Below are 27902 nucleotides of genomic sequence, written 5' to 3'. Positions count from 1 at the left end.
ACTTTTACTATGCATATTAATAAATATTCTTTATTTAAATTTTGCACATTGCGCTTTAACATATTACATCCAAAACATTTTGCAAATGGATGTCTATTTGTAAAATCTTATATTCAGCTCATTGTCATTCTGTACAGAATTATAGGTACAACATTACTTTGCCACTAGGTTGCTTTTTGTAAGTCTCACAGTAAGAGAAACATGTAATGAAAAGAGATGGCATAAATTATGAGAGGCTTGCACAGCTACTCAACTAAAGAAACAAGCCTGAAGAAAGATCAAAATTAACAAAATCACCTCCACCAATCTCCCCACCAAAAAAAAAAAAAAGAAAAAGAAAAAGGAAAAAAAAAGGATCACATTGATTTTAAGATAAAATTTTGCCATAAGTCACTAAATTAAGGTTTTGAAAGAGAAGGCGCAGTAGTCATCTTGAGGATTTCAATGAAAGAGAGCTATTTTATTGTATTTAGTTCGCTCCAGCCGTTGTCAACCAACCACTACAAATGGGCCTCTTGTGATCATTTAAGCGGCAGTATTTATTAAATTTCTCCTTCAGATGCTGTCGGTACTGTTCTCTATTGCTGTAAAAAGACTTGTTGTTTGCCATAAATGACTGTATTTCGTCTTGTGAGATAAAGATTTCCTCATCAGAAGTGCATTCAGATTCATCCTACAAAGGAAAAAAAGATAGTTAAAAATATGAACATTGCTCTTCCAACACTGCACGTTCTCTAATCTGTAAAATGACAGTGTCTCCAGTTCAAGTTTCATACCTATGTACAGTGTTGTTCAAAGTTTACAGTTGCTCTGAACAAAGAACAATTGTCACATGGTGGCAACACATAAGTCCTAACTAGCTAGCCCAGTGATCTGGGTTTGATTCACAATGCTTTGCTACATGCGGTGTCTACTCAGCATTGAACTCTGGCAAAATTAAGCAGCAGCACTGTTTCACTTTAGAGAGTTATTCTGTTTTCAGGTGAAAGGTTACGGCATTAATATGGAACTTTCAAAATAAGGAGTGATGCAGATCAATGAAAAAAAGGGGGAAATGGTCTGAGAAAATCTGTGCTCGCACTAGCATGCTCCACAAGAGCACAAATGGTGCTCACATCTTCATTACAAGATTGCCATTCTGCCACTATTATTCATTCCACTGACTCAACTTACTCAAAAATTAGAATGAGACGTCTCCCATAAGGCTGTCTCACCAACACCAACCAACCAGACACCGGGAACAGAACACCGGGAACAAGGTATGAGGTGCATCTCCACTTACCTCTTCCCTGTACCAAGCCTTAGCATACCACATACAGAGTTGGAATTCCTCAGAACCTAAGATTCAGAGCAGCAGGCTACAAACCTATGCCTTCAAACAAACGAACGGTTACTTACAAGGAGTTCCACTAAGCTCTTGGTGCCCTTTCCCGAGTCAGGAGCAAGCGAGGGTTCTGTAGATTCTGCAAATCGTGACACCTTTTTCCTGGGGTCAAACCAAGGCAGCTGCTGCCCATTTTTTTCTGAGTTGCAGCAGCTTTCAGCCTGGGGGTCTCTGGGCTTGTCAAGGGGAAACTCTCTGCACATGGTATTTCCTGAGGTCTCCCGGCTACTTGGGTCCGCAATACAACTTCCACGCTTCTGAATCAAAGAGTTAAGATAATTTACAATGGATTACTGGAAGTTTTTTTTTTTTTTTTTTTTAAACCTGTAATATTGAATTGATTTCATGATTGGGATACAACGATTTGGTAGACACACCGGACAGTATTTCCTCACAAAAACAATTCCACAAAGCAGTATTTAGAAAGGGGGTAGAGAAGGCCAGTTCAAATGCTGAATACTTCAGGTGATGGGAAATGGGCACTTGGTATGCTAGTTTACTACCTTCACCTACGTATTATTGATTACGGGACCATAGAGATAACTAGCCTATCACAGGTGTGTCCCACCTGAACAGGGTTGAGGTATACAGGAAGAGGAAAGGGCATAAGGGAAAAATGCACTACTAAAGTGTATAGGTAGCTGATGAATAAAGAGACTTTTTTCAAGACAATCTGATACTTGCTTCAAAGATTTTTTTTGAATGAGAAAGTGGAGGGAGGGAGGGAGATGAAAAACCCACACCATCTTGCTTATACCTGTAGCATTAGCCACAATCCAAATTAGGGAATTTGCAATAATTATTTTATAATACATGCATAACTAAGTTAGAATTCTAAAGCAAGCAGTTGTCCTTACATGCTCGTTCTCACACTTCAACGTTTTGCTTTTCTTTTTCTTCTTTTTGTTTTTGCCTTTTGTGTTATTCTCTTCAGAATTAGCCCAACATTCCACACAACTATCCCCATCCTCCTCTTTATCCTCACAGCGGTGGACACATGACTCATCACCTGTGAAAGACAGTTGATTTCCTCTCTCAAACACATCTTCTATGCTTTCTGTACACTAAGATAATGTTAACATTAAGTTCTTGCTGAACCTACCATTTTCGTCATGGTTACAAATGCCTTCAGTGCAGGCTACATCTGAACCCTCCCGAGATCCCGTTTCACTGCCCTCCATGCTAGATGAATAGCCGCAATCACTACCATTACAATGTGGAGATAAACCTGAGATGAAATGAGAAGTTACTGTAATCTACAGCAGTTAAGTTATAGGTTCTTTAGTTAGGGATCTACAAACAAGAAGCTCTTAAATTTTTAATTCATATTCTCTTACTTCTTCCAACTATTTTTTCCAAAAGAAAGTGTCTGAAAATATCTTCCCTCACCCTACATTAAAATGTTTTCAGAATAACCACTTATAAAAAATGAGTTTAACATACCTTTCTTTATTTTAGGCGAACCCAAAAGAGTGCCACTACTGGGACAGGTACATGAAGTGCTTTCATTGGTAACAATTACTTCTACACAACTGCTAGTATCTTCTGTACTACCACAGGCTTTGCAACTATTGTCCATGAAGTCTGCGTTTTCCTTAAAACAAAACCAAGAGAGGTACGCAAGTGTTGAAATAACCAGCCAGCTGATAACGTTGGTCTATTTCTGCTTTCTTTAAATCTCTAGAAAGGATAGTCCTACCACACGAGAAACTACTGTGGTCAGATAAGGCTGTTAAATATCATATTGCTTGTATCACTTCAAAAAGCAAAATATCAAACTTAAATAAGACATCCTTTCTTTCCCAGAACATGGCCATGGAGAACCCTGTTCCAACAGTTCAAAGATAGGTACATTTACTGATAGCTAGATTCAGCAGCACAGAACTTGAAGCCATTGTAAGGAAGAGTACTTTATGGTGTCTCTACACTGCAATTAAACACCTGTGGCTGGCCTATGTCAGCTGACTTGGGATTGCAGGGCTCGGGCTGGGATCCCAGTGCTTGGGTTTGTGCACTAGCCCAAACATCTACACTGCAATTTTACAGTCCCTCAGCCCAAGCCCGCAAACGCAAGTCAGCTGACATCAGCCAGCTGCAAGCGTTTAATTAAAGTGTAGGCATACCCTTAGTCTCTTTATAAAAGGCCATCATTGGTGGTACTTGTCTTTGAGTAGCATGCAAAACCTGATGTTCTCTTTAGTTAAGTCATCTTTTTAAAAAAAATTAGGTTATTACCTATTCAAATAACCAGAGTTAGATTTAGTAATTCCATAAATCAGAATTCTTGTTTGAAAATTATTCCTTTACAAGAAGGCAAAACTATTCTAAAGAAGTATAAAGTTCCTTAGAGAGACGCTTTAAAAAAAAAGTTAGTCCCTCAATAAACATAAATTAAATTAAAAAAAAAAGCACTGTAGAGTCCAACAACGTGATGAACAAGAGAACGCAGAGTGTTATTAACTCAAAATTAGTTAATCAATAGCAACAGAAACTGTTAAACCAATTGATCAGCAATATTTACCTTCTCCTGACTTATTTCTTTCTCTTCTGTTGCCTGTAAGGGAGCAGGAATCTCACACACACACTTATTTTTCCGCCTATTCTTCCGTTTTTGGCGCTTCTTCTCTTGTTTAAGTTCTCGTACTCTTTCCTCTTCTGAAAACTCTTCACAGAGTTGTTCCAATCGACTAATACCCTGCACTTTTTCCACAGCCATCTGTTAATAAAATTCAAAGCCTGTTTAAAGGAGTTAAAGCTAAACTTTTGCTTCTCCATTTATAAAACAGAAAGGGCAATAAAAAGGATATACTGGTAAGTAGTTTGACTCAAAGGCACTTTGAGTCAATCATAGCACGATCACTCCCAGTGCTTAAGGAAAACTGTCAATTCAAATGTGGCCCCAAATTTAGATTTTTGGGAAGGATGCTCCTAGAAGACTTATGAATAAAAATGCATCAATATAAATTTTATTAAATGATTTAATTATTTCAAGAAATGTAAGTGGAATTGAAGTGCATTGAAAACCTGAAAACAAACATTAGTGAAACAGATTTGTGAATGTTCCTTGTCCAACGTGAAAAGTGGAAGAGTAAAGCAAGAAAATTGATTTGGAAAAATGTTCTGTTTAAATAATTATAGTACTATTGCAACACAGATAAAGACATAGCAGTATTCTCATGGGTATAGCTGCCTGGAGCATCAGCAAGATGAGAAATCTAAACCCTTAAAAAAACATCAGAATCTTCCATAATGTATTTAGAGTTAAGAATATCACAATAAGGGCGTGCATATATGGGAACTTTGACAAAACATAACTCCCTATGTGGACACTCATCTTGGAATAAGAGTGGCTTTTCTTGGTTAAGCTTAAACCACTTCCAAAGCAACACAAGCTTTGGGGAGTTATACCAGTCTCACTATAATGGTTTATATTTACATCCTACCCTTGTAGACCAGCCCTTCGAAAAAAATCACAGGAAGATTTTAATTTTCAAGCGTGTGTTTTAACATATTGGAAAACAAAGGTTTTAGGTTTTGCAAAATAAAAAACCTGTCATGTTATGACTAAAAATCAGGCTCCCCCATAGCTGTGGTTTTTAAAGCAGCTCCCTTATTAGGGAATTGGAAATGCAAAGCACTGGTAATTCAGAGCCACATCTATAGCAACAACAAAAAATTCTTACAAAATGTTTTGTAAGGCTATAAGGTGGGAACAAGTTGAGCCTTAATCTAGTTAAAACTTCACCCAATGGGGATTTTCATCTTTTTCTTTTTCTTTAAACTTGTTCATAAAGATTTTGGACACAGAACAGTCATTACGAAAAGGAACCAGCAAAAAAGAAAAACCATATAATATACAAGATGAGGAAAACAGAACTATTCCAATAAAAATATTGGAATTTTAGTGTCAAAGGCACTGAAGGATGCATGAGATCATGAGTGAGTAAATGTTAAAAGGACACTCAGATAAGGTTCTGACCCAAATTTAGGTATTGTAGGTTCTCCCCTTCCCCCAAGTACTTGGAAGTTTCCAGTGAACGCAGTTTTGTTTGAGTGTAGGCATTTTGCTATAGCATTTGTAATTCAAAGGCTTCCCCATCCTTCCAATTCTTCACCATAGTTAAAACTAAATAAGGTAACCTTATTACAGCATAGCTAAAACCTGTAGCACAGAGAAGATTTCACCATGTCCCTGTGACCTAGTTCACTGTGGAGAGTCCAGCGTACAACAGCACTGGACTGGAAAATAAAATAATGGGGTGTTTTTCCCATTGTCGAAGCTGCATTTCATGTCAGAATGAAAATCATAAATGGTGAAGAATTAGATAATTTTTGTAAGTTAATAGTTAATTTAGAAAACCTTTAGTTTAAATGCTCAGTCATAAGACTTTAAAATAGCCACCCATTTTTACCTCAAAACTCTTGCGTAAAGCATCAACACCAAGGTAAAAAAGCATCTGCCATGTCTGCTCTTCAGCCCGTAGCTTTTGCCAGATTCGGTGTAGTCTTTCATAAAGATGAATACCCAGGCAAGTCAAAACCTCTTCTTGGGCTATGTCTATTGTCTTAGCATGCCTTTCCCTTCGTCTGGAACAAGATTATACTGAGTTGGTTTGGATTATGATGAACAATTTATTGATGTAGAGATATGCACAGTAATAAACTATTCCTTTCATTAAGAAAGTCAACAGAATCTATTTACTGTACATTTAAGGCAGCTGAATGTGAACATTTCTACAGAAGATAAAACAATCTGAAGAGACATTTGCATAATGACAGTAATGACTGTATAGAGTTCTGCTGTGCCGCATGCAAATGCAAAATACAAGGAACCAGAACAAAAATCTGAAGCTGCATCAATCGCTCTCATGACACGTTCACCTGTGCACAGCACCTTAAGGCTGCATTGCATCTACCATTCTATGGCTTTCGAGGGGAGTTATCCCACCAGTACATGATTTCTACTGGTGGAGGGATATTGCAAGAACTTTGTTATAATTCTGAATGTCAGTAGGGCACAGTTAAACATTTGATTTTCTAGGATTCATCGTCTATCTAGTTTATAGTCTAGTGAGAATTTTAGTTGCACCTTTAAGAGAGAAAGTAGGAAACAAAATGTTTATAACATCTTTCAAAAAAGGTGAATGCAAGTTTACGAATTACCTACCTTGCAATAAAGCAACTGTATCCCAGTACCAGTTTATAAACCATTATCTATTAAAAACAAGTATTTGTAACATCATGCTTCTGCTTTTCTCACAACACGCACAACAGTGAGGAAAAGTCTAAGTTATTCAAGTTCAGAACTATATTACCAGTGGAAGATTTTAGGACAGTGGCTAAATTAATCTTTAAATTATGGATTTTATATATATAAAATTACTCAGTAAAACTTTCATTCAGGATTCCCGTTCTATTTCACATATCTTGAACACCTCAATGGGAAAGCAAGGCAGCCCTAACGAGTGAACAAATTAATTTCAAGGCATTTAACAATTTCTTACAATTTTGCTTATAGATTTAAATGAGCCAAGAGATTAATGAAATGTTCACTGCTTTGAAACATTATCATGAAGGTATAGATCAAACAGAAATGGTTACATCTAAAAATCCGTTATGCAGCAGAGCCAGAAAATATTAATCATCACTCTTGCAACATATGTTCAGAAATAAAATAAAGAAGCAAAGCGCTAGATAGCCCATTCTAGCAAATTACATACTCATACCCTCCTGCAAACTCTGGTTCAGCTCGACCCAAGAGATGTGCAATGAAGTCTGTTTCACAGCATACATGTATATGACGTTCATGTGGACAACAACGCAAACCCTCATAAAGTGCAGCACAATATCCCTTTTCTTTGCTGCAGTCTAGTTCACCAATAAGAATATTGTATGCCCGAAGCACTTTATTTTTGCAGTCAGTGCAAAACCTGTATTAAAATAAAATTAAAAAAAAAAAAAAAAAAAAAAAAAGAGTAGGAGTGAGTATTCTTATTGAAGTAGCAATTTAGAACAGAGTTTAATACCATTATAAGTGTCATTTAGGAATATAACCGTGCATATTACATTTATTAAACTAAACCACTATAAGTTAAGATATTTCAAACAAAAATGTTAAAAAGACTTACATTGATAATATCCAAAGTATATAGTAGATTTTATAATATAATGAAGTTGTTAATATGACCTTTCATACTTTAGGGCATAAACCAACCACAAACTGCTAGCATTAGGAAGAAACTTCCCCTATGGACAGATTATTCCATATTGTCTATTATGCAGATTCCTGCAAGATATTGGACCAGGTGAATCACTGGTCCAAGCCAGCACAACAATTCCTGTACCTTTAAAATTATTTTTCCATCTATGGCACATTGTAAGTGACTTTGTAAGGCGACTTCAGAATGTTTTAAGTAACTACAGTGAATAATGGGAGACATCAAAGAATACATTCTTACCTAGTATGTGCTGCATAAGATCAGTATTTCCATTATAAACTACTTTAGTGCCTTAGATTTTACTACAGCGAAGTGTACATATTAAACAAATAAAATGTGTGCAAGTAGCTGCACAAAGATGTGTGGTTATACAAGGTATCTAATTCACCTTAAGTGTGTCATAAAACAGTGCACTAAGGGCTTTCAACTAGCTGTGAAGTGCATTATTCACTTTTAGAAAAGTGCTAAATCTAAAAAAATAGAACCAAGCTTAAAACTATTTTGAGAAGTAATATTGATATTCAAGGCTTTAATTATTCAAATGACTGACAGCTACAGAAAAAAGTCTATGGTCCAAACTCAATGTGCGCCTAGTTCAGTTTTAAATTCTGAAAAGTTGCATGCCTACTTATGTCAACTTTGGGTTGTATGGTGTTATATTTCCCCACTAACCCCCCCCACAAAAATTGTTTTATCTACTGAAAGAGACAATATTTTATAAGTCAACCACGTTTCAATTGCTAAGCAGTGGCCCATTTATATCCTATTTTTATTTGGTCAAGTGAGGGAAAATAGAAATATTTATCCAGGTTCCAGTAACATATTATATTAGGCATACTGCCAACTAAAGGCTATTTTGAATTTTGTAAAAAGACTTAAGCTGTTTGTGACAGACAGCTGTTTGATTAGTTTTATCAAACACTCTGTTCCTATGAATTTTAAGGTTTTCTTTTCTCATAATACATATTGGTACCTTTGGATTGTTGTAAGGTAAAGAATTTAATTTGGTAAGATAGCTGCCATGCATATGCAGTTGTGATTTAGTGCACACTCACCAGTTGCCACACTGACCAGAATATTAAAAAAAACACTGTCCTATATTTTCCTACGCATTAGAGATAATGGTGCCAAAGGATCATTAAGAACTTTACAATATTAAAAATAATTTAGATGCTATAGCAACCCTAATTGAACACCCTTACTTTCACTGGTTTTGTTCTCATTGTTATTTTAAAAGTGTAAGCATAAAAGTAATTCCAAATTAAGACAGTTAATTCTAAACGGAAAGCAATTCTTAAGTTTGCTGAACGGGGCCCATAAATATTATGGCAAAACAAGTTTTTATTGAACCTTTTTGGAAATATACAGCTATAACAGCCAGCCGGCTGATCCACAGATCAATTGAACTCTAAGAGAAGTATACGTTTAAAAAAAAAAAAATGCAGAAATTGCACATTTAGGAAAGAATTACTTCATATATTTTTCTAATGCAAGGGGTAAACTAAACACTTTTTACAAAGTGTAATATGGTATAAAGGACCTAAAATGTCAAACACTGGAAATACTGTTTTTATTAACTTAATACATAAAACATAGGCATATTTTGATGGTTAAATATGGTTGATTTTTACCTGCTCTTTTAAAAGTATAACAGGAAACAGTATTGAGAAACTTTTACCATTGTTTTGCTTTAAATACACTCAATCTAGAAAGTTAAAATAATGGTCTGAAGTTCTATCCAGGCATTGCCTTGTTACTACATTTTGATTAAATTGTGAGACTAAGTTACAAGAGCAAGTTAAAAAGGTCAATTATAGCACAATATTCTCTCAGATCAAGAAATAGTTTTGGAAGTACTGCTCATACTCTTCAATCAAACTCAATAAAAAGGGGCACAGAGTGTAAACATGTGGAGTTTGATTCTTAAGTTATCTTCTGAGAATAGTTTACATCAAATCAAATGCTGATGCCTCAGATAAGTCAACTGCCTCTGATATTTTTCTAATAGCTGCCACATGATAGTTTAATAGTTGCAAATAAGACTTCCACAATCTTTATTGAATGGGAAAGGAAATATATTAAAAAAAAGAATGCCATTTCATATCTCAAGTGACTACGTAGCTAGAATTAAGATACAAGTTACAGTGTTGTACTAGCTAAAAATCATAAATGGAAAGTAAGCTAAGGCCTGATCTTAGGGTTCTACATTTCTCCTGCTATGACGCATTATTACTATCAAGCAACCAAATAGTACATCTTGTTTTTTGGTGTCTCATCAACTATTGCAGAGCTTTGCAAAATTGTCAGAGCTCAACAAAGACCTTTTCAATTGACCTTTAACGTCAAACTGTATTCTTTATATACTTTGTTTCATGAGAGAATCCCCAGTATGTAAGGTATAGAGTGTAAAAAACATTTTAATTCCCTTAACTTACCTGTGTTTTCGCAGATATGTTTCTAATGTTTCTAAAAGACAACTAGAATCAATTAAAACGACTTCATCCCTGCATTCTTGGGACATGAGTTCCCACACATCCATCCAACAACCCCTGCAGAAAGAAACATACCATACCAATTAAAAACAAAAACTGCACATTAGTTTCTTTTGAGAGAGAGAAAGAGAGAGAGAGAGGAAAGCAGTAGTGTTATTTTTCTTTAATTATTTTACCTGGCAGCTCCCTGGAAAGGTCCATAGTGGAAAGTGATCCTACATTTGCTCTCCTTCCTGTTGTCTTCACTATTTTTCTTATCTGCACCTAATTTCTCTGTACTGAGTGTGCTATTGCTCCCTTCACTGTAGCATAGTATTAAAAAAAAATTACAGCTATAACACGTCTAGAGTAAACTACAATGTTTTCCTGAAACATGCTATCAAAATCCTACAGTAGCTAATTGAGTTTGAATCCTATATATTCCAAGATACAGGAAAGCATTGCACGTCCCAGAAAAATTATTATTCTTCCATAAAATCAGTGACAAGGACTATCAAATGGAATTTGTTTTCTGCAAGAATCATGATCTCAATGACAAGTTGTAGGTAACATTTCCCCCACCCCCAAAATCAAGTACTACTTTTCATGTAAAGTATCTACAATCTTTATTTCCACAGCAAATTGATATTTAGTTTGCAATCTGAAATTAAGACATGCTTCAATACCATCAACTACTTCAAGTTCAAAGCTAAAACACCATATTTCAGTTATCTTAAACAGCATACATTTGCTGAAAGAATTAGCAGTTGTATGGCAGAGAAGAAACAATTCACTTTTACTGAAGGGCTTGCTGACTCTTGGAAGTTTACCGAAACAGCGATTTGGAAACAATTACCCTGGAAAATTTATTTCTGTATAAATTCCAGCATTAATACGCCTATGGACGAAAAGGATGTATCTAAATCAGAAAAGGACACGCTTATTCCAAAATAAGGGTATGTCAACACTACACAAGCACTACAGCAGCACAGCTGCAGCTATGCCGCTGTAGTGTGGACACACTACGACAATGGAAAGGATTTTCGGTCACTAGTAAATCCACCCTGTTGAGAGGCGGCAACTATGTCAACAGAAAAATTCTTCCGTCAAAGTGGGACAACCTATGTTGCACAAGGAGTGACTTTTTTTTTCATAGTCCTAAGAGATACAGCTAGGTCTACCTAAGTTTTAGGTGTAGACCAGGCCCAAGAGTGTCCACACTGGGGCTTTTGTCAAAAATAACTATTTTAGAACAGTTCTTTTGATAAAATTTCCAAGTGTAAATAATCCTTAAGACTTGAAGTGGAGTCTAAAGTTATCTTCTGAGCCCCAAAGGGAACACAATAATGATATGCTTTTTACAATTCAATAGATGGTATGACTATAGGCTCCTAACTACTTGTCAGCCAATAACCACAGTAGTTGACTATTTGTAATTATAACTACAAATTTAGTATGTTACTGAAAACAAATTAAAACTCCATGTTAAATCTTATATATAAGATGCATAATGCAAAGCTGTGATTATCTTATTTAAAGGCAAGGCTTCTTGCAAAGGAAAAATAAAATCAGTCAGAAGTTACTTTGAAGATCATTCACAACTATTTATTCTTGGACACACACGTAAATTCTATACCACCTCCTCAGTTAAGCTCTTAATACATTTGCCTTCATTCAAAACTGCAAATTTAGTTGGGTTGATAGCAATATTGCTAGTACCTGAGGATTTCTGCAATATATAATAGTATATGCAGTACTATATTGAACAGTATATTTTAAGCAAACCGCAAGCCATGTAATTTAAACTTCCTACACACGTTGACTACATACAGCATTATCTGAGAGTTGGAAGCCTCAATTTGCATACTATTGAATATATATATATATAAAATGCAAGTTGAGAGAGCTAAGGCAAAATTTTAATTATGTTCATGTATGAACCATTCTGTTTCATAATCCTCTTTGGTCTGATTCAACCTGAGAATAAGATATATATTCATTTATTAGAGAAAAAGCGGCTTTTGAGGATTCATCTTACAGAAATCAACGTGCAAAAAAGACTAAAGTTGTCATATTCCCTTGGATTTGCTATATTACTCTAGCTTCTATGCCTCTGCTTATGCCACAAAACAGTGTGTACTACCAACTATATTTCTCTTTATTGAAATATTTAATCTAGTCAGAGATGGAACTAATGACTAGCTACTGTTATCTCAAGTTCAAGACATACAGAGTTTAAAACAAAACAAAAAACAGTATCAATTTTATTTCCCTCCTCCTACCCAGCCTCTCAGAGAATGGACATCATAAATGAAAGACAAGTTTGTGTTTAAAAAAAAAAAAAAAAGTTTGTCCTACAACCTGAAACTTCTGATCAAGCTCTGACATGTTGTTGTTTACTCTGCCAAAGACAGAGCACAACTGATACTGACAAGGTTCCTATACATTCCAATGAGGGATAACATTTACATAGACTTTATAAGGCCAGAAGGGACCATCATGATCATATAGTCTGACCTCCTGCACATTGCCCAGAACCTCATCCCACCCACTCCTGTAATACGCCCATAACCTCTGGGTGAGTTAGTGAAATCTTCAACTCATGATCTAGACTTCAAGTTACAAAGAGTCTACCATTTACTCTAGTTCAAACAAGCAAGCTTCCAAACTCTAGAGGAAGATCAAACAAACAAACAAAAAAAACACAACAAAAAACCCAGGGTCTCTGCCAGTCTGAACTAGGGAAAATTCCTTCCTGACCTCAAATAGGGCGATCAGTTAGATCTTGATCATGTGGGAAAGACCCAAACAACGGACACCTAGGAAAGAATTCTCGAGGAACTCAAAGTTCTCCCCATTTACTATCCCATCTCTAGCCCCCAGAGTTGTTTACTAATAGCAATTGCACATGAGCGACATGCCATTGTAGGCAACTGCATCATAGCATCCCCTCCACGAACTTAAGTTTAGTCTTGAAAAAAGTTAGGTTATTTGCCCCCTACTAATCCTCAGTTATTGCCTCCAAAACCAACAGAGATCAGATAAATTCATGCTTTCATTTGGACTTCTGAAAGAAAAGCTAAAATGGAGTAATGTCTCCATCTCCCTATACATATTTGTAAACACATATGCACTCTCCTTTTCCTTAACTCATGCTGCAGTATTCTAAAGGGTATGTTCTGCAACTCCAGCATTGACTATATTGGATCTTTGTTTCACTTAGTCTTATACTTTTGATCACAAGATTTTCTAAGAATTTCTCTTTTACTAATTAAGGGTTTGTCTACATTTGCAGCACTTCAGCTGCACCACGGTAGCGCTTTGAAGACGCTACCTATGCCGACAGTAGGTACTCCATCTCCCAGAGAGACAGTAGCTATGTAAATGGGAGAAGACTTCCTATCAACATAGTGCTGTGTACAGGGGGAGTTCAGTTGGTATAACTGCGTTGCTCAGGGGATTATATCAACGTAAGTGCGTAGCGTAGACCCGGGCTTAGTTACATTTACATCCCTTGCAGTCCGTTATTACACCATTCAACTTAGCAAAGTAAATCCCACCCAACTAGAGATTCAGTATATCTTATTTATTTGCCTGAATTGTTTTTAAAATCAAAAGACCACGACCTAATATGGAAACAAGACAGACAACATGAATGGCAAGATGTCATAGCAGCAGCCAACTAGTAAATTTTACAGTTAAAAAGCCAACTATATTTTGAAGTGTGTACACGCCTATGATGGTGGAGGGAACTAATGAATTTTAGGCATTTTTAATACTTCAAGCTCTGCACAGTCCAAATGAGTCAAATATTATGGCATCACATTTTGAATAAACGATATGGTTAACTAGACTTGAGTCTATTTATACTAACATACTATATATTCAATTCAAAACATGTTTATTCATAAAATCTGCAGTCAATGAATCTTGCACACTTTCACACAGATGTATGAAAGACTTACAGAAAGCTTCTACAAGCACAATTAAACACATGAAAACTGATCTAATTTATCTTTATTACACATTCTCTTTTGATTACCAGCAGTGCCTAGGGGCCAACCAAGAATGAGACCCTGCAGTGCTAGGTACTGTACCAAAAAAAAAAAAACCCCCACACATGAAAAACAGTCGCTGTGCTGAAGATATCATCATCTAAATAGACCAGACAAAGGGAAAGAGATACAACATAGAAGCAGAGCTGACAGAATGGTGGTTTGCAACTGTAATGTTAGTATCATGATTCCCCCCCTCCACCCAAAGGAACTGTGGTTTTATTTGTTTCCACGCCCCCCTCAATTCTTTCCACAGGGTCAAAAAAATCCAGCCACATAAAGCAAATAACCGTGATAAAAAAAACAATTAGCAATTCAGTAGACGACATTAAGAGAATCAGGGCTACTAATATGCATTAACATACACATCAGAGCTCTGACCAAGGGCTTAGGGACTAAGTTAGGCCTAATTGTTTATTAAGAAGAAGATTCAGTGGTCACGTTAGAGAGAAAATATTTCAAGTTGATGTGAGAACAGCTACCTGGGCAGAGGAACTGTGACAACAGAACGAGCCACTCAGAACAGTTTGTCTTCGTTCATTTGATACTGACATCATATTTGTTAGGATGGAGGTAGTAGAAAACTGCAATAACTCCACATCCCACCTGAAATACTCACAGGATTGGACATGGGGAAGTAGATACGACTGTTATTCTGCATATTGCTATCCCCAAATTGATATGATTGCGATAGGGTGACCAGACATCCCGATAAAAAATTTGTCCCGATATTGCAGCTTTGGCGTTTTTTTTTTTTTGCTTCAGCAGCTCGGCTCTGGCCGCCTTTTTTTTTGCTTCCCCCATGTGTCCCAATATTTTGTCCATCTCATCTGGTCACCCTAGATCGCAATCCTGCATGTTGCTACTCCCAGATTTTCAACTTTTATATTTTGTGGCAAGTAGTCTTGCCCTAAAATACTGAGCTTATTGAACCAAACTGACTATTGCTTTAAACAAGTATTATAATCCATAAAAAAAACTATCACAGGAGTCCAACACACTAGCTGACAGCAATATAAACAAACACTTCTTTAGCTCAGATTTGCAGGACAGTAGAAAACAATTATCGGAATGTTCTGTACAACAGTTAGCTATTTGCGTATATAAAGACTTATTTAACATTTAAATTATAGTAATGTATAGATTCCAGTAAGTCTGGGATCCCATTATGTAAACCTTTACGAGTAAAAGATAATGACAGTCCCGGCTTCAAAGAGCTTATGGCGCTATTCCTAGGAAAGACCTGGTAAAAGAGGGGATTTTCTTCACAATTTTCATAATTATGCAATTTTTTGTGAAGATAACAAAAAAGTGACACCCACCCATTCCAAAATCAGCAAAGAATTGTCAAATTAAAAAATGTTGACTATACCCATTATGAAATATTGTTTCAAGCTAACAATATAAAAATATCACTACGTTTAAGATGTGCATGCATTGGTTGGATTTTTCAGTAGTGGTTAAGTGGACTGGATAAGTGAACATATCTGGGTTTCAAATTAACATTGAGCTAACATAATGAGGTTCACACCACTGTACAATTGTTTCAGTTTGACAGCAGACCGAACAGTAAATTGGCTTGTAAAAATAACAGTAATAGTGTGAGAGAGCTATAAGTTTCCACTGTTTAAGTGAAAGACAGACTTTGCTCTAATCTCTGCAAGTGTTCATCTGTGCTGGCTTTCCAACCATATTTAAGAACAGCTGCACACTAGTTTAGCTCCATCCACAATGCTATACATGTTTAAAATATATATATGCACTTTTTAAAATATGGTTTGAAAGCCAATGTAGATGGGGCCATTCAAAGTCTTCAAATCAGATTTTTCTGGTGAAGATTTCTACTCTCAAAGTTCACAGACATGAAGTTACAGCAGTGGAATACGACCTTCGAAACAGTTTTATAGCTATAAAATTTTGCTTTTGCGAGGCTGCTAAAAGGGTTTTGGACCTATGCATGCAGTTCCATACTGTATATTGCTGGCCCCCCATCTCTCTGCCTACAAAAATCAGATAAACCTACAGAATTTTCACTATCTCTTCATAACAACAAATTGTGGAAATACTACTCATCTATAATTCTGTTCTTTGAACATTTTTAGATTTTAAATGTACACAATATACTTTAGTGACGTAGTATCCAAGTTCTCTTAACTTACCCCAAAGGTTTTGGCTTGTGCGTGTCTAGGGAGTGCAATTGACATCTCTTGTTCTTCTTACTTTTTGGAATTGCATCTATCATATCATTTAATTTGGACCTATGTAGACACATTTCAGAAATCAGTTTTAAAATTGAAGTTACAATTTTGCAAACAAATCTTTACAAGATTATCCAGCAAACATTAAATGAAGACAACCTGTTACAGACACTATCAGAGATACAAATACTGTGCCACTCCTTTATTAACTCTAAGCTTTTCTTTTTCCTGTTTTCATTATTGCCTTTGCCGGTAAAACGTTTCAGGTAAAGGAGGGGAGGGCAGTAGGCATTTTCCCAACCAACCATTCTAGCAAGCAATACGAATCACAGTCCAATATGCCATCCAGACACATTTATGCCTTTATCGATAGAAAACAAAGCCTCTTCTGTGCCTACTAAGTCCAACCTTTCCTACACTAAAGCATTCCTTCCTCTCACCCCACGCGCAAACTTACTGTAGTATAAAATGGTAAGAAAATATCATTTGTTTTAATGATTACAATCTAGAGAAAAAGGAAAATCCTGTTCTATTGCAAGCATCCTTCCTCTAGACATGCCAACGAAAGTCACATATGGCCACTTGGAAGCCATTGGCTAAGAATCTTAATACTAATTCTGAATCCTTTTTGCAACTGGAAAAAGCAACAAATTCAACTTGTCATCTGAAAGATTAGCTAGTTTAAACTTTAATAGTTTAACAGATCACACAATTTCCAGTTCAGCTTTGCTTTTGAGTTAATTAGCATCTGATCACAGTGCCAATAATACGTTCATATCTGCAACAAGAAAACTAAGCAAAACATACATGCAGAAGTTAGCTTATTTCTTTCAGAAAGGGGCATGGAAAGAATAAGCCGAGTGACTGCATTTTGATACATCACTAAGAAGTTAAACTTACCCATGCACATAAAATAGAGTATAAAGCTTCTTTGCATCAGTCATACAGCTTCGAGTTACAGAAAGGACTCCCTTTGGCCCTACCGTAAGGGGCTCAAGTGCTGGATTTCCAGACTCAACGAGCTGGGAAAACAGACGTTCCACACTACGACGACAGCCAACACATGGGACAAGCTGAGAAAGTGCACTCAAGACTTCACGCGATGTCACCATCATGGCAATATTTAGATCCTGCTGTTTAAGCATACTATGTCGCTGAGAGATAGAGAGAGATGCAATGAATTAAGATTTCTAAAGGGTTGATTTTTAAAGTTGTTTATTATAGAATTCTAGACTTTCACAGAAGTTTCCTTTCAAAATTCCTTAGTGGATACTGTCTGCAGCTCCAAAATTTCAGGTCACCAGCTCACTCCGTCAAGTTAAATATCATTTTTTTTGGGGGGGGGGGGGAGAGGAGAGTGAGATTTGAAGTCCTCCTATTAAGAATTCAGGCCACACTTAAGGATTTTTTCTTGAAAGCTACATGCAATTTCATATTAAAAAATTAATAACTTAAAAGAAGAGAGTGTGTACCATTTCTTGGAAACAAACATTTTGCTTAATCATCATCATTTACTGAATATGGGATACAACTTTCAGACTTTGATTTTAACACCTATAACAATAAAGAGCCCCTCAACTTTCAATTACATTTCTATAGTTGCAGGAGCCTGAACACCTGTTTAAGAAAACAAAAACAAAAACAAAAAAAACCCAACACAGCATGTTTCTCTCTTCCCTGTGGTCAGTGAAACTGACCATACAAACAGATATCAAAAGCACAAGTTGGGGGTATGAATGAGGGAAAAGCATTTTAAAAAAAATATATGTTACTAATCTTCTATTGTTACTTGAAACAAATGTAAAAAATGCAGATAGAAGTCTTTAAAGGAATACCAACATAAAAATATTACCAAAATGTCAGAGATAAATAAAGCAACAGTGTAGCAGTGATGATGCTATGCCGCAAGTCTACTCAATACTTGACTAACAGCAGAAGAAACAGTGCAATTATCCTGCATAGCAATACTTTACATGCAGCATCTGTGTCAGAAATACCACAGTTAAAACTAAAGTACAATATTGAAAGAAGCTACTTTGTCTACTGCTGACAACCCCAGCCTAAAGGAGGTAGAATAAAGAAGGAGAGACAGGATATCCCCCTCACCCCAAAAAGCCAACTTCATTAACATACAGTTTTCCACACCAAAAATTGTGAGAACCACAAATTTGCTTTTTTAGAATCCCACTGTTAACCATACTATAAATTAGTGCATTCACCCCTGCCTTGGAAGTAGATGCAGGCACCTTATGTTCAGAAGTGACAAATTTATTTATAATAGAATAAACAGATTAGCAGCATCCTGAAACCAAATAATGGATTAAAATAGAATTAGGAATCACAGTTTCTGTAAAGTATAATACACAAATACACACTGACAACCAGATGTCACTTTGCTAAAATTTCTGTTTTAAATAACATGGTACTTCATCTTTGGAAAGAAGAGAGTGTAAATAAAGGAGCAGCAATTGCAATGGGACAAAAGCGTAATGTATCCAGTGTCTTTTGGTGCTAGTGCCCAAGACACATTTCACTGCACATCAAGCTAGCAATGTACTTTATCAACATGGTGACTGATACAGCTTTGAAGAAGTACATACCATAAAGCAAGTAACCAGAGAAAGTAAAATCTGGCAAATGGATTTTTCAAACTGACAGGAAGTTAAGGATTGTGTCTTACCTGAATGAACTGCTTTAATTGTGCACCATTATTCTGATGTCCATCAAGGTTTAGCACATTATCGGGAAATTCCATCACCATCTAAACAAGAAAAAAATAACCTCTCAGAACACAAAAATTCAAACATAATCCAGACCTGACTTTATTCTACTTCCTTTAAAAAAAAAATCCATGTACAGTTGCCTGTTGAATCGCCTCATTCTTCTCACATTACAATAATGGAAACTTTAAATGTAAGAGTACTCCATACAGAGGTATCAGAATGGTCAGCAAAGCATTCAACTTTGTCTTGCTGTTTTAGAAGACACTTTAGAACATGTGCTTTTCTAAAACATTTCTTTAGGAAGTGGCAACAATCATTAGGTTAGACAGCAATATTTATGTTACTAATATGATCTACAAAAGTGGTTCTCAACCAGGGTCTGGGGAGCCGCGAGCAGGTTTCAGGGGGTCCACCAAGCTGGGTCAGTGTTAGACATGCTGGGGCCCCGGGCAGAAAGCTGAAGCCCCACCACATGGGGTGGAAGTCCAGGGCCCTGAGCCCCGCCATCTGAAGCTAAAGCCAAACAGTTTTGTGGGGACCCCCAGGAAACTGCCCTGCTTGCTACCTGCTAACACCAATTCTGACTTTTATATGCAGAAAACCAGTAGTTGTGGCACAGGTGGGCTGTGGAGTCTTTATAGCATGTTGGGGGGAGGGGGAGGGCTCGGAAAGAAAAAGGTTCAGAACCCTGATCTACAATATTTGAAGAAGTGCTTCAATTAAAAACAAACAAGAAAACCCACCACACATTATTGCAAGGCATTATATAAAGTGATCCAATAGTTCAACTACAGAAAAAAAAAAAAGTTATGGAAACATGTGTACGACAGTTTAATCACTTCACAGTCTATTCTTGCAAAGTATCAATTTTAAGAAAATATTAATTTAACAAGGTATTCCAAAGGCATTTACATTGCTTTGGATGACTGTAGGTGCAATTCTCAAGTGGTTCAAAGCAAGATGTTAAATCCACAGAGCTATGTGATAATTGGTACAATATTTCATACTATTTCTTGCCTAATTACTTATCATGCACCATGGAAGCCAAAAGATGGAAAAATAAGGTGATTTGGTATTCACTTATGGTGCCATTTGCTAACGGAGAGTCAAACAACATGACTATTTAAATAATGAAAAGCACTAAAATCTATTTTGCACCCAAAAACCCAGCAAAATATTTTCTTGTTTACAAAGTGCAAGTTCCCTCAATCCAGTTAATATTATTTTAAATTTCAGTATCACATCATGGATCGGGAGTTTCAACAGGCAATTCTGTTCTACCATTTTAACAAGGGTGCACAAATATTTTGTCTGGAACAATAAAAAAAACATTTTACCAGCTGCAGTTAGGAGAACACAAGTCTCTTCCTTTAGTATTCAAATTGCTATTCCCTGCCTTCATCGCATTCCACAAGACATACAGAACTGGACTCCTTCAAAGGTACAATTAAGATACGTCTCTTCACAGTTCCTCCAATGTGTATAACAGATAACAGAGGAGATGCAGAAAACTAATCTGCTAATCTTTTGCAGACAGTCCAAGTTTTGTGTACCTTTAATTTAAACACCATTTACTTAAAAAATGTAACATATTACAATGCCACTCTTACTCTAGTAGCTTACCAAATAACTATAGCTAAATTTCTTCCTCTTATTACCTTTAATTTCATTTAACAACCTTGCAGAGAACATTCCAACTCAGCTGACTATAACTACTGAAAGAACTGAAGCCCTGATGCTACACCTGGCTCCAGGTGCATGGATCATTGAGTCTTCACAGAGCCCCACTAAAGTAAGTAAGGATCAGCCTGCACAGAGCTCTTTATGGAATCAGGGCCCACACCAGTTCAAATTCAGTCCCAAACTTAGATTTTTATTTAAAAAATTGTTTCCATTGGATAGAAACATCCTTGTTTTAAACAAGAAACCTGCTTCAGCGTTTACATTTCAAATTGCACCATGGAGAGGCAAAGAAAGACTGACTAAAAAAAAAGTGAAGTTTGCTTAACCGATTTTCATTTTCCAACAGAGAAATGCAGAGAAGTCAAATTTATTTTTAAAATTCAGTTTCAGTGAGCTAACGTGTGGGGGAAAAAAACCCTGTAATTTAACAGAAGTCTCTGTTGTTACCGTCCCTTTAAATTGGACAAGTAGCTGAACTAACATGTCAACTCTAAAAATGAAGTAGTTTGCTTCCATTTTCCTTTTCACCAACTCCTTTGCCTCGTTAATTGGCTAGAGAAGAGGGGCGCAATCTTCTGAAATCCTCATTGTGCTTCTGCTTCCCCCACAACACTGAAACCAACTCCAGAGCTCTGATGCATCTCTCTTTAGAGCCAGCCAATACTACTCTTTCAGCTAGAAAGACGTTTACTTGAATGATAATATCTATTCTCCCAGCCTTGAAAGCACCTTTGTCCCATTAGAACATGAATGCTTCGTTCTATTCTTTAGAGGATTCTGTTTTACTACCCTGTGCCATTTATGGTTTCTACTTCTTTTTTGCCCTTCCTTTGGTCCCACTTTACATGCCTCTGTGGTCCATAACACTTTGCGAGCAACAGCATGTCATTTTTGGTGCAGGATTTTGGTTTCCTACATTTACTATGTTTGTATAGTGCCTGACACAATGGGCTAACCTGGTTCAGGCCTGTAGGTGCTACTGGAATATAAATAATTGTTCCCTGCACCTATATATTCTCTGCCAGTTAATGCCACATATGGTATGCAATCATGCTGCACATAGCAATTTCCACCAGCTGCCTGAAACTGACGTTCTTTGTCAGTGTTGATATCATACTCCAACTGGGAATGTGCTATGTACCAGAATGATCTGCTGCTATTAGTGAAGAAAGGCCAATAAGTAATTTCTGTCTTCCACCCCAACATCAGAGAATGCCCTCCAAGGCTCCTGAACAGTACAGTGAAACGGTCAAAGATTAAGCTTTTGGATGAAGTTCTATGGACAGGAGCAACAGCAACCAGTCAGTTCCTGAGGTTCTGAAATGGAAGAGGAAGTCCCCACAGTACCAAATCAAACCCATCCCCTCTACAAATCATATAGAGTATGTTATTTTCATAAACTGAAAAGGTAAATTATTTTAATCTTTCAGCAATTTCTCTTTATGAGAAGACAGGACACAAAAGCTAGCGCACTCTTCATTTAAAGGGGCAAAATGATACTGCATCTGTGCAATGTCTATGCCACTTTATCATTATTCCTAGATGATGCAGGAAGTTTCTACCACATTTTAGTTCAAACACACATTTACCAATTTCGGGTCACTTTGATGTTTTGTTTCTAAACTTCAGTTAGAGTTTAAGTTTGCATAATGACTTATACAGATGCAGACCTTCTCAATCACCTATGTTTTTAATTAAGTTTTAGATGGGTTACTACCAGCCTGTTTACATCAAACAAACACTCATTTGATAACTTTTAAATTTAAAAAAAAGTAAAGCACTAGAGCTAAGCTTTGCAGACAACTGCAGAACATGCACTACTTTTTTCTTAAGTATCTGAAAAAGTATTATAGATACTTAAGACCTAGGGCAAACAAAACAAAACAAAAAACAAACAAAAAAACCCAAGGAGACCACCCAATTACTATTCCCATAACTGTTAAAGAGGAGCTTCCAGCATATGTAGAAACGTGAAATTTTTTTGTGACTCCATAGTGGTAACAGAATGAGACTGAACCAATAGTAATGTCTCTATATAATGAGAATGACAGTACTTATACAAATACCTTTCACCTAAAGGGATCACAAAACAACTTAGCGCTATACACAGGAACCTCTTCAATCACAACTGTAGCCTACCTCTTGTTTAAAAGCACAATGACAGTCTGATGGCACTGAACAACACTAACCGTTTAGGACAGGAAGAGAAAAATATTTCAGCCCACTAAAATAAGAAGGAATTTTAGGTAAGCAAAATTTAAATTACCCAAATTGTGACTTAGGCAGAACAGCAAGACTTCCCTGGTCTGTATTTCATTTTAGTCATACTTCAAAAGACACAGGAGAAATACAAGAGGTCTAGAGAGGTAACAAATGCTTAGAAGCAGGAATATCCTTCCATATGAAGAGACTGAACTATTTAGTCCAGAGAGGAGAAATGCGTATACAAAATACTTAACAGCTAAAATACAGCACATCAGGCACTCCTATTCATCATCTCATAATACAAGCCAGGAAAATCACCAAAATAGAAAAACAGGAATTTAACACAGATAAAAGGAAACTTTTTACACAATGCATAATAAACATATAAAGAAAAGGAGTACTTGTGGTACCTTAAAGACTAACCAAGTTATTTGAGCATAAGCTTTCGTGAGCTACAGCTCACTTCATCAGATGCATACTGTGGAAAGTGTAAAAGATCTTCTACACTTTCCACAGTATGCATCCGATGAAGTGAGCTGTAGCTCATGAAAGCTTATGCTCAAATAAATTGGTTAGTTTCTAAGGTACCACAAGTACTCCTTTTCTTTTTGCGAATACAGACTAACACGGCTGTTACTCTAAAATAAACATATATCATCCATTGTCACCAGATAGATCAAGGCCAACAACTTAATAGGATTAAAAAAGAGGACATTAATATGGATGAGACTATCCACAGTTCCATTAGATTGGATAAAAATAAAATTAGGGATAAAGTTTCATGCTTCAGGGATAAGGCAAATACTAACCAGCTAGGGTTAGGAAGACACTTCCTCTATAGGCACGTTGTGCCACAGTTTTTAATTATGGGTTTTCTTGCACCTTCCAGTGAAACACCCAAGAGGATCCCAAACCAAAGCCCCCCAAATTACATTCAGTTAATTTTACCACATTCACCAGATAGGGAAGAGGGGAGAAGAAAAAAAAAAAATCACACGACTGTAGATTTTGAACATTAGAAGAGTGCAATGAGAGACAGGACAACCAAACCATCAAGCAATTCAAGGAGAACTGTACAAAGGACAATGTTCTGATGCAGGACCTAAACAACATCAACATCCCTAAATTGTTTTATTTTAAACACAAATTTACCACCAATCCACTTAATCCTCTTCTCACTTATTTTAAAATGTCACTTATATTTGGCCAGCCTCGTTTGTTACCCGAGTTTCATGATTCACCGATTATATTAATCCTATATTATTTAAAGATTGCTTTGCCTTACTTTTGGGTAGACAGACACAATGCCTACCACTTCTTGGAAATTGTACATACATGGGCCCCAAATAAGCAAAAAGTATTTTCTGATTTTGTCACCTATATTTTTCTGAAGAAGTCTGGTGAAAACCGCATTGCTGCGTTAAGCGTTATCAATTCCCAAAGATTATCGCATTGAGAGAACTCAAAGGAGGAGCCTAAGAGGCATGTCTAAAGAGAAAGGCCTCGCCTAGGAATTGCAACATATCCTCTGTTTATGTTGTAACTGCTAGGTGCTCAGCTAGATACATATAGAGATTAGGTGTCACTTGTACAACAGACACTCACTGTAAGGGTGTCATCTATGTAGAGGGGGATCTGCCTCTTTTCGAAGGGAAATTCCTCTTCCCCGTCTCTGCAAACTGCAGCCAGCCGCGCCATCTCTGCTGTTGCTGCTTCCTCCTAGCTTCAGCCTGCAAACAGCCAAGCCCCGGAAAGGTAAATAAGAGCACAGGTTCTACAAAACACTTTCACCAGCAGGGAAATGAGTCCACTTCAACAGATCGCCTGATTCAACACACTAGGGTGTACATTAAAAATCTCATCTTTCCAGGCACCAATGCAAAAGACCCCCTCCGCCCAGCCCACACCCATTTTCTGTACTCAGGTCACTGTTTCTGGGTCTGGAAGAAACTCAGACGGATAAGAGATGGGACGTAAGGTGTAAAGACTGGGAAATGCGACACAGCATGTGGGAGGAGACAGCGGGACGTGGGAGGAGTCAAACCTTGACCCTCTATTGGGGTGTCACCAAACCACGGGGAGGCACTGTGGCAGATCACGGAAAGTCTGCCCAGGCCTATCAAGGGCTTACTAGGACTCAACCCCCTTCCTGCGGGATCACTACGACCGGGGGCAGGGGGGAGAAGAAGAATCCGCCCGGGCTGTCAATAGGCCTTTACCCTGAAGCCTTGACACACACAGAGGGGGGCCGGGAGGATCCGCCCATCCCTTCGTGGGGCTCAGCCCCGTCTGCGGGGCGGTCACCGCCGTGCAGCACCTGGGCGCTTCCCGGCACGGCGGTTATGTAAGGAGCGGAGAGGAGGTTCCTCTCTCCCGAGCCCGGCCCCCCCGCTCCCGGACGGGGCCCCTTCCCCTCCACCGGGCCCCTTCTTCCGAGGGCGCCGCCGCCCGCCTCGGGAGGAGGAAAGAGGGGCCCGCTCCCTCCGCGGCCCCCCAGCAGAGACCCGGCCCCCGCCAGCTCAGAGCAAAGCGTCGCCGCCCCGGGGCCCAGTAGCGCCCTGCCCCGGCCGCTTCCTGGGCACGCCGAGGAACCAGAGGCTGCCTGCGGCCCACGCGTCCGACCCACCCGCTCAGGCAACTCCCCGGCCTGGGCGCCGACCGGGGCCGCTCAGCCCGGAGCCAGCCGGCGGGCGGGGATCCCGACAGCGGGGCCCTCCCCTCCCGTCGGGCCTTCCCCGGCCCCCTTGCGCCCGCCTCCCCTGTCCGGCCGCCCCCGTCACCCTCTGCGGGGCCTGTCAGGCCGCCCCGCTCGCCCCGCGGCGGCCTTTACCGGCTCCCGAGCGAGTCCGCAGCCTGAGGCGCTGTGACAAGCCAGCGGACGGCCCGGGCCCCAGCTACCGCGTCTCCTCAGCGCCACCCCGGCCCCGCCTACCTCTCGCGAGAGACCGCGGCCCAACCGCCCCCCACCACCGTCCCCGCGCCCGGCCCTGCGCCCTCGCCGAAGGGGAGCCTCGCCCGCCGGAGTCACCCGGGCCTAGGCCGCTGAAAGGAGACCCCCGCCCTCTTACCCACTCGGCTCCCGGGCGGCGGAGCGAGTGACCCGCCCAGGCCGCGCGCCCAGCCCTGCCGACCTTTTACCTCCCGCCACCGCCTTCTCCTCGGGCCTCCGAGCTGGGTTCGGCCTTCACCGGGGCAGTGGGAAGCCTCGGAGGTGTCACAAATAGCCGCGGGGGCCCAGCGCCCGGCTCCCTCCGCCGCCTCGGGAAATAGTCCGGCGGGGCGTCAAGTGCTCCGCTCTCAGGGACCGGGGTATTGGGGATAGTGCCCGCTGAACCGGAGTGTGAGGGGACTCGGGGCAGCCCCGGGTCATGGAGAGGCGCCGGGGCAGCGCCGGCGAGGCGGGATCGGTCCGCCCCTCCCGTCTGCCCTGAGGCGCTGGCTGAGGAAACGCGCTCCCCGCTGTGCGGGTAAGGGGGGCACCTCCCTCACGGGGGGAGACCCTCTGGGGAGAGAGAGAGGGTGGGGGGCACCCTCCTCTGAGGGGACCTGGAGCCCCCTGTCTGAAGAGGGGTACACACCCCGTGAGGGGGGCCTTATGGAGAGTCAGCTACTTCTCCACCCTCTGTGGGAACATAGTCCACGGCACCTCCCAGAGACACCCCTGACTTGGAGGGTTTGGTTATGCCAATAAAACTACTAGCAAAATGCTCCAGTGTTGGCCACAGTTACATGGGTATTAAAATCCTTACACGGGCGTCGTTTATGGAGTTCCTCTGGCTATAGCAGGTATGCTGGTTTAACTGTGTCCACGCTAGGGCGTTTGTGGTCATAGTTATGTTGGTAAAAAAAAGTAATCATGCCCTCTTTGACCAACATAGCTATGCCAGTAAAACTTATGTGTAGACCAGCTCGAAGGCCCTGTCTTGAGGGGGGAAAAAAGGTGAGAGGATTTTCCGTCATGTTAGCTGAGGCGGGTTGGCTTAACATAGTTGAAAAACTCTGTTAATGCCAGTGAGGACACAGACTAACATGTCTGAAGCTGTGCTATCAGGCATGCCCTTTGCCTTGTTTATACAGAATTAGATTTTTCTAGCATGGGCTAAGCTCACACCTTTAAAACCCAGTTCTAGATGAGGTACTGGGCTACACTATCACCCGCTAACAGGCCCTCTTCTGCGTTTGCCTACATTATACAAGTATTAACAGGGCTTTTCAGTCAGGTTATTAAGCTAAATCTTGAGCTAACACAATTGAAAAACACCCTTGCTCAAAATTGGGCCTAAGGGGAAAGGAAGGGCTGCCTCCCAGAAACACACACACGTCCCCAACCCTTGAAAGAAGACAGATGAGGCCAGGTTAATGAGCTCCACCCAAAGAAGACAGCTTTGCAGCTCTGGGCTTGCAGCATCAGTTATGAAAGAAAAAAAATTGCTTGAGTCCTGGTACCCTCCCTCCTAGGGCATATAAAGAGGAAGTGGGTAAGGTGAAAGAGAAATTAGAAAGCTAGTAAGGGAAGGAGAAAAAGTTGGGGGTTAAAAAGGAAATCCCCTGCATTTTATGTGACTGCTGATTAAGGTAGAGGGGAAAATGGGAGTGTGGGATGGGGTTAAAATAAGAACTAGGTTTAATTCCCACCGGGCACCTATTTTCAGTGTCATCTGGGACAAATTAGGTAACTTCTCCAGCCTTGTGTACATCATGAAAAGTAGCTGTTGCTGCTAACAGATACTACAATAGCTGTTGCTGAACATGATTAGAGTGCATGTGTAGGCAGGAGAAAACTTGTTCAGAACCATTTCTGAAACCACGGCTAAAATGTGTACAAACATCAAAATGCAATCTCAGATTCTCCTACCATCATTATCAAGGCCCCATGTACTCTAGCCTAAATTCTCCAGCAGGGTCTTGGTACTGTAGACTGGAAACTCACTTAATTTCTCATTAGAAAGTGATAAGCAAAAAAAT

The 27902-nt window shown here is 39.1% G+C and overlaps 2 protein-coding genes across 9 annotated transcripts in view; one reads left to right on the top strand and one right to left on the bottom strand.

Moving 5' to 3' along the window:
* Positions 1–2: 2 nt before the first annotated feature.
* GGNBP2 (gametogenetin binding protein 2) lies at positions 3–26170 on the bottom strand. Of its 6 annotated transcripts, none has more exons than XM_073315404.1 (15): positions 26076–26170; positions 24543–24667; positions 19007–19087; positions 17227–17480; positions 16288–16386; positions 10271–10396; positions 10038–10151; positions 7105–7314; positions 5797–5971; positions 3906–4100; positions 2828–2978; positions 2487–2612; positions 2242–2393; positions 1399–1641; positions 3–673 (listed from the first exon to the last, which is right to left on the bottom strand). In XM_073315404.1, exons 2-15 carry the CDS (start codon positions 24633–24635, stop codon positions 470–472), a joined length of 2223 nt encoding a protein of 740 aa, XP_073171505.1. In that variant the 5' UTR covers positions 24636–24667; positions 26076–26170; the 3' UTR covers positions 3–469. The 6 variants fall into 6 exon arrangements, with proteins under 6 accessions (XP_073171505.1, XP_073171502.1, XP_073171506.1 ...); XM_073315401.1 differs by lacking the exon at positions 26076–26170 and adding an exon at positions 25768–25874; XM_073315405.1 differs by lacking the exon at positions 26076–26170 and adding an exon at positions 25768–25874 and having other exon boundaries at positions 7111–7314.
* The window catches only part of MYO19 (myosin XIX), a 44221-nt gene continuing 40839 nt past the window's right edge, over positions 24521–27902 (top strand). For 2 of the 3 annotated variants that reach the window (XM_073315397.1, XM_073315395.1), the window contains exon 1: positions 24521–26404. The gene's annotated coding sequence lies outside the window, so the exon portion shown is untranslated. Of the gene's footprint in view, positions 26724–27902 lie in introns of all 3 variants that reach the window. The other variant, XM_073315396.1, reaches the window with a different exon arrangement.

Source organism: Lepidochelys kempii, chromosome 17 (genome assembly GCF_965140265.1).
Source record: "Lepidochelys kempii isolate rLepKem1 chromosome 17, rLepKem1.hap2, whole genome shotgun sequence".
Classification (NCBI taxonomy): Eukaryota; Metazoa; Chordata; order Testudines; family Cheloniidae; genus Lepidochelys; species Lepidochelys kempii.
Note: the sequence above shows the minus strand (reverse complement) of the source record. Positions and strands in the feature narration are given on the sequence as shown.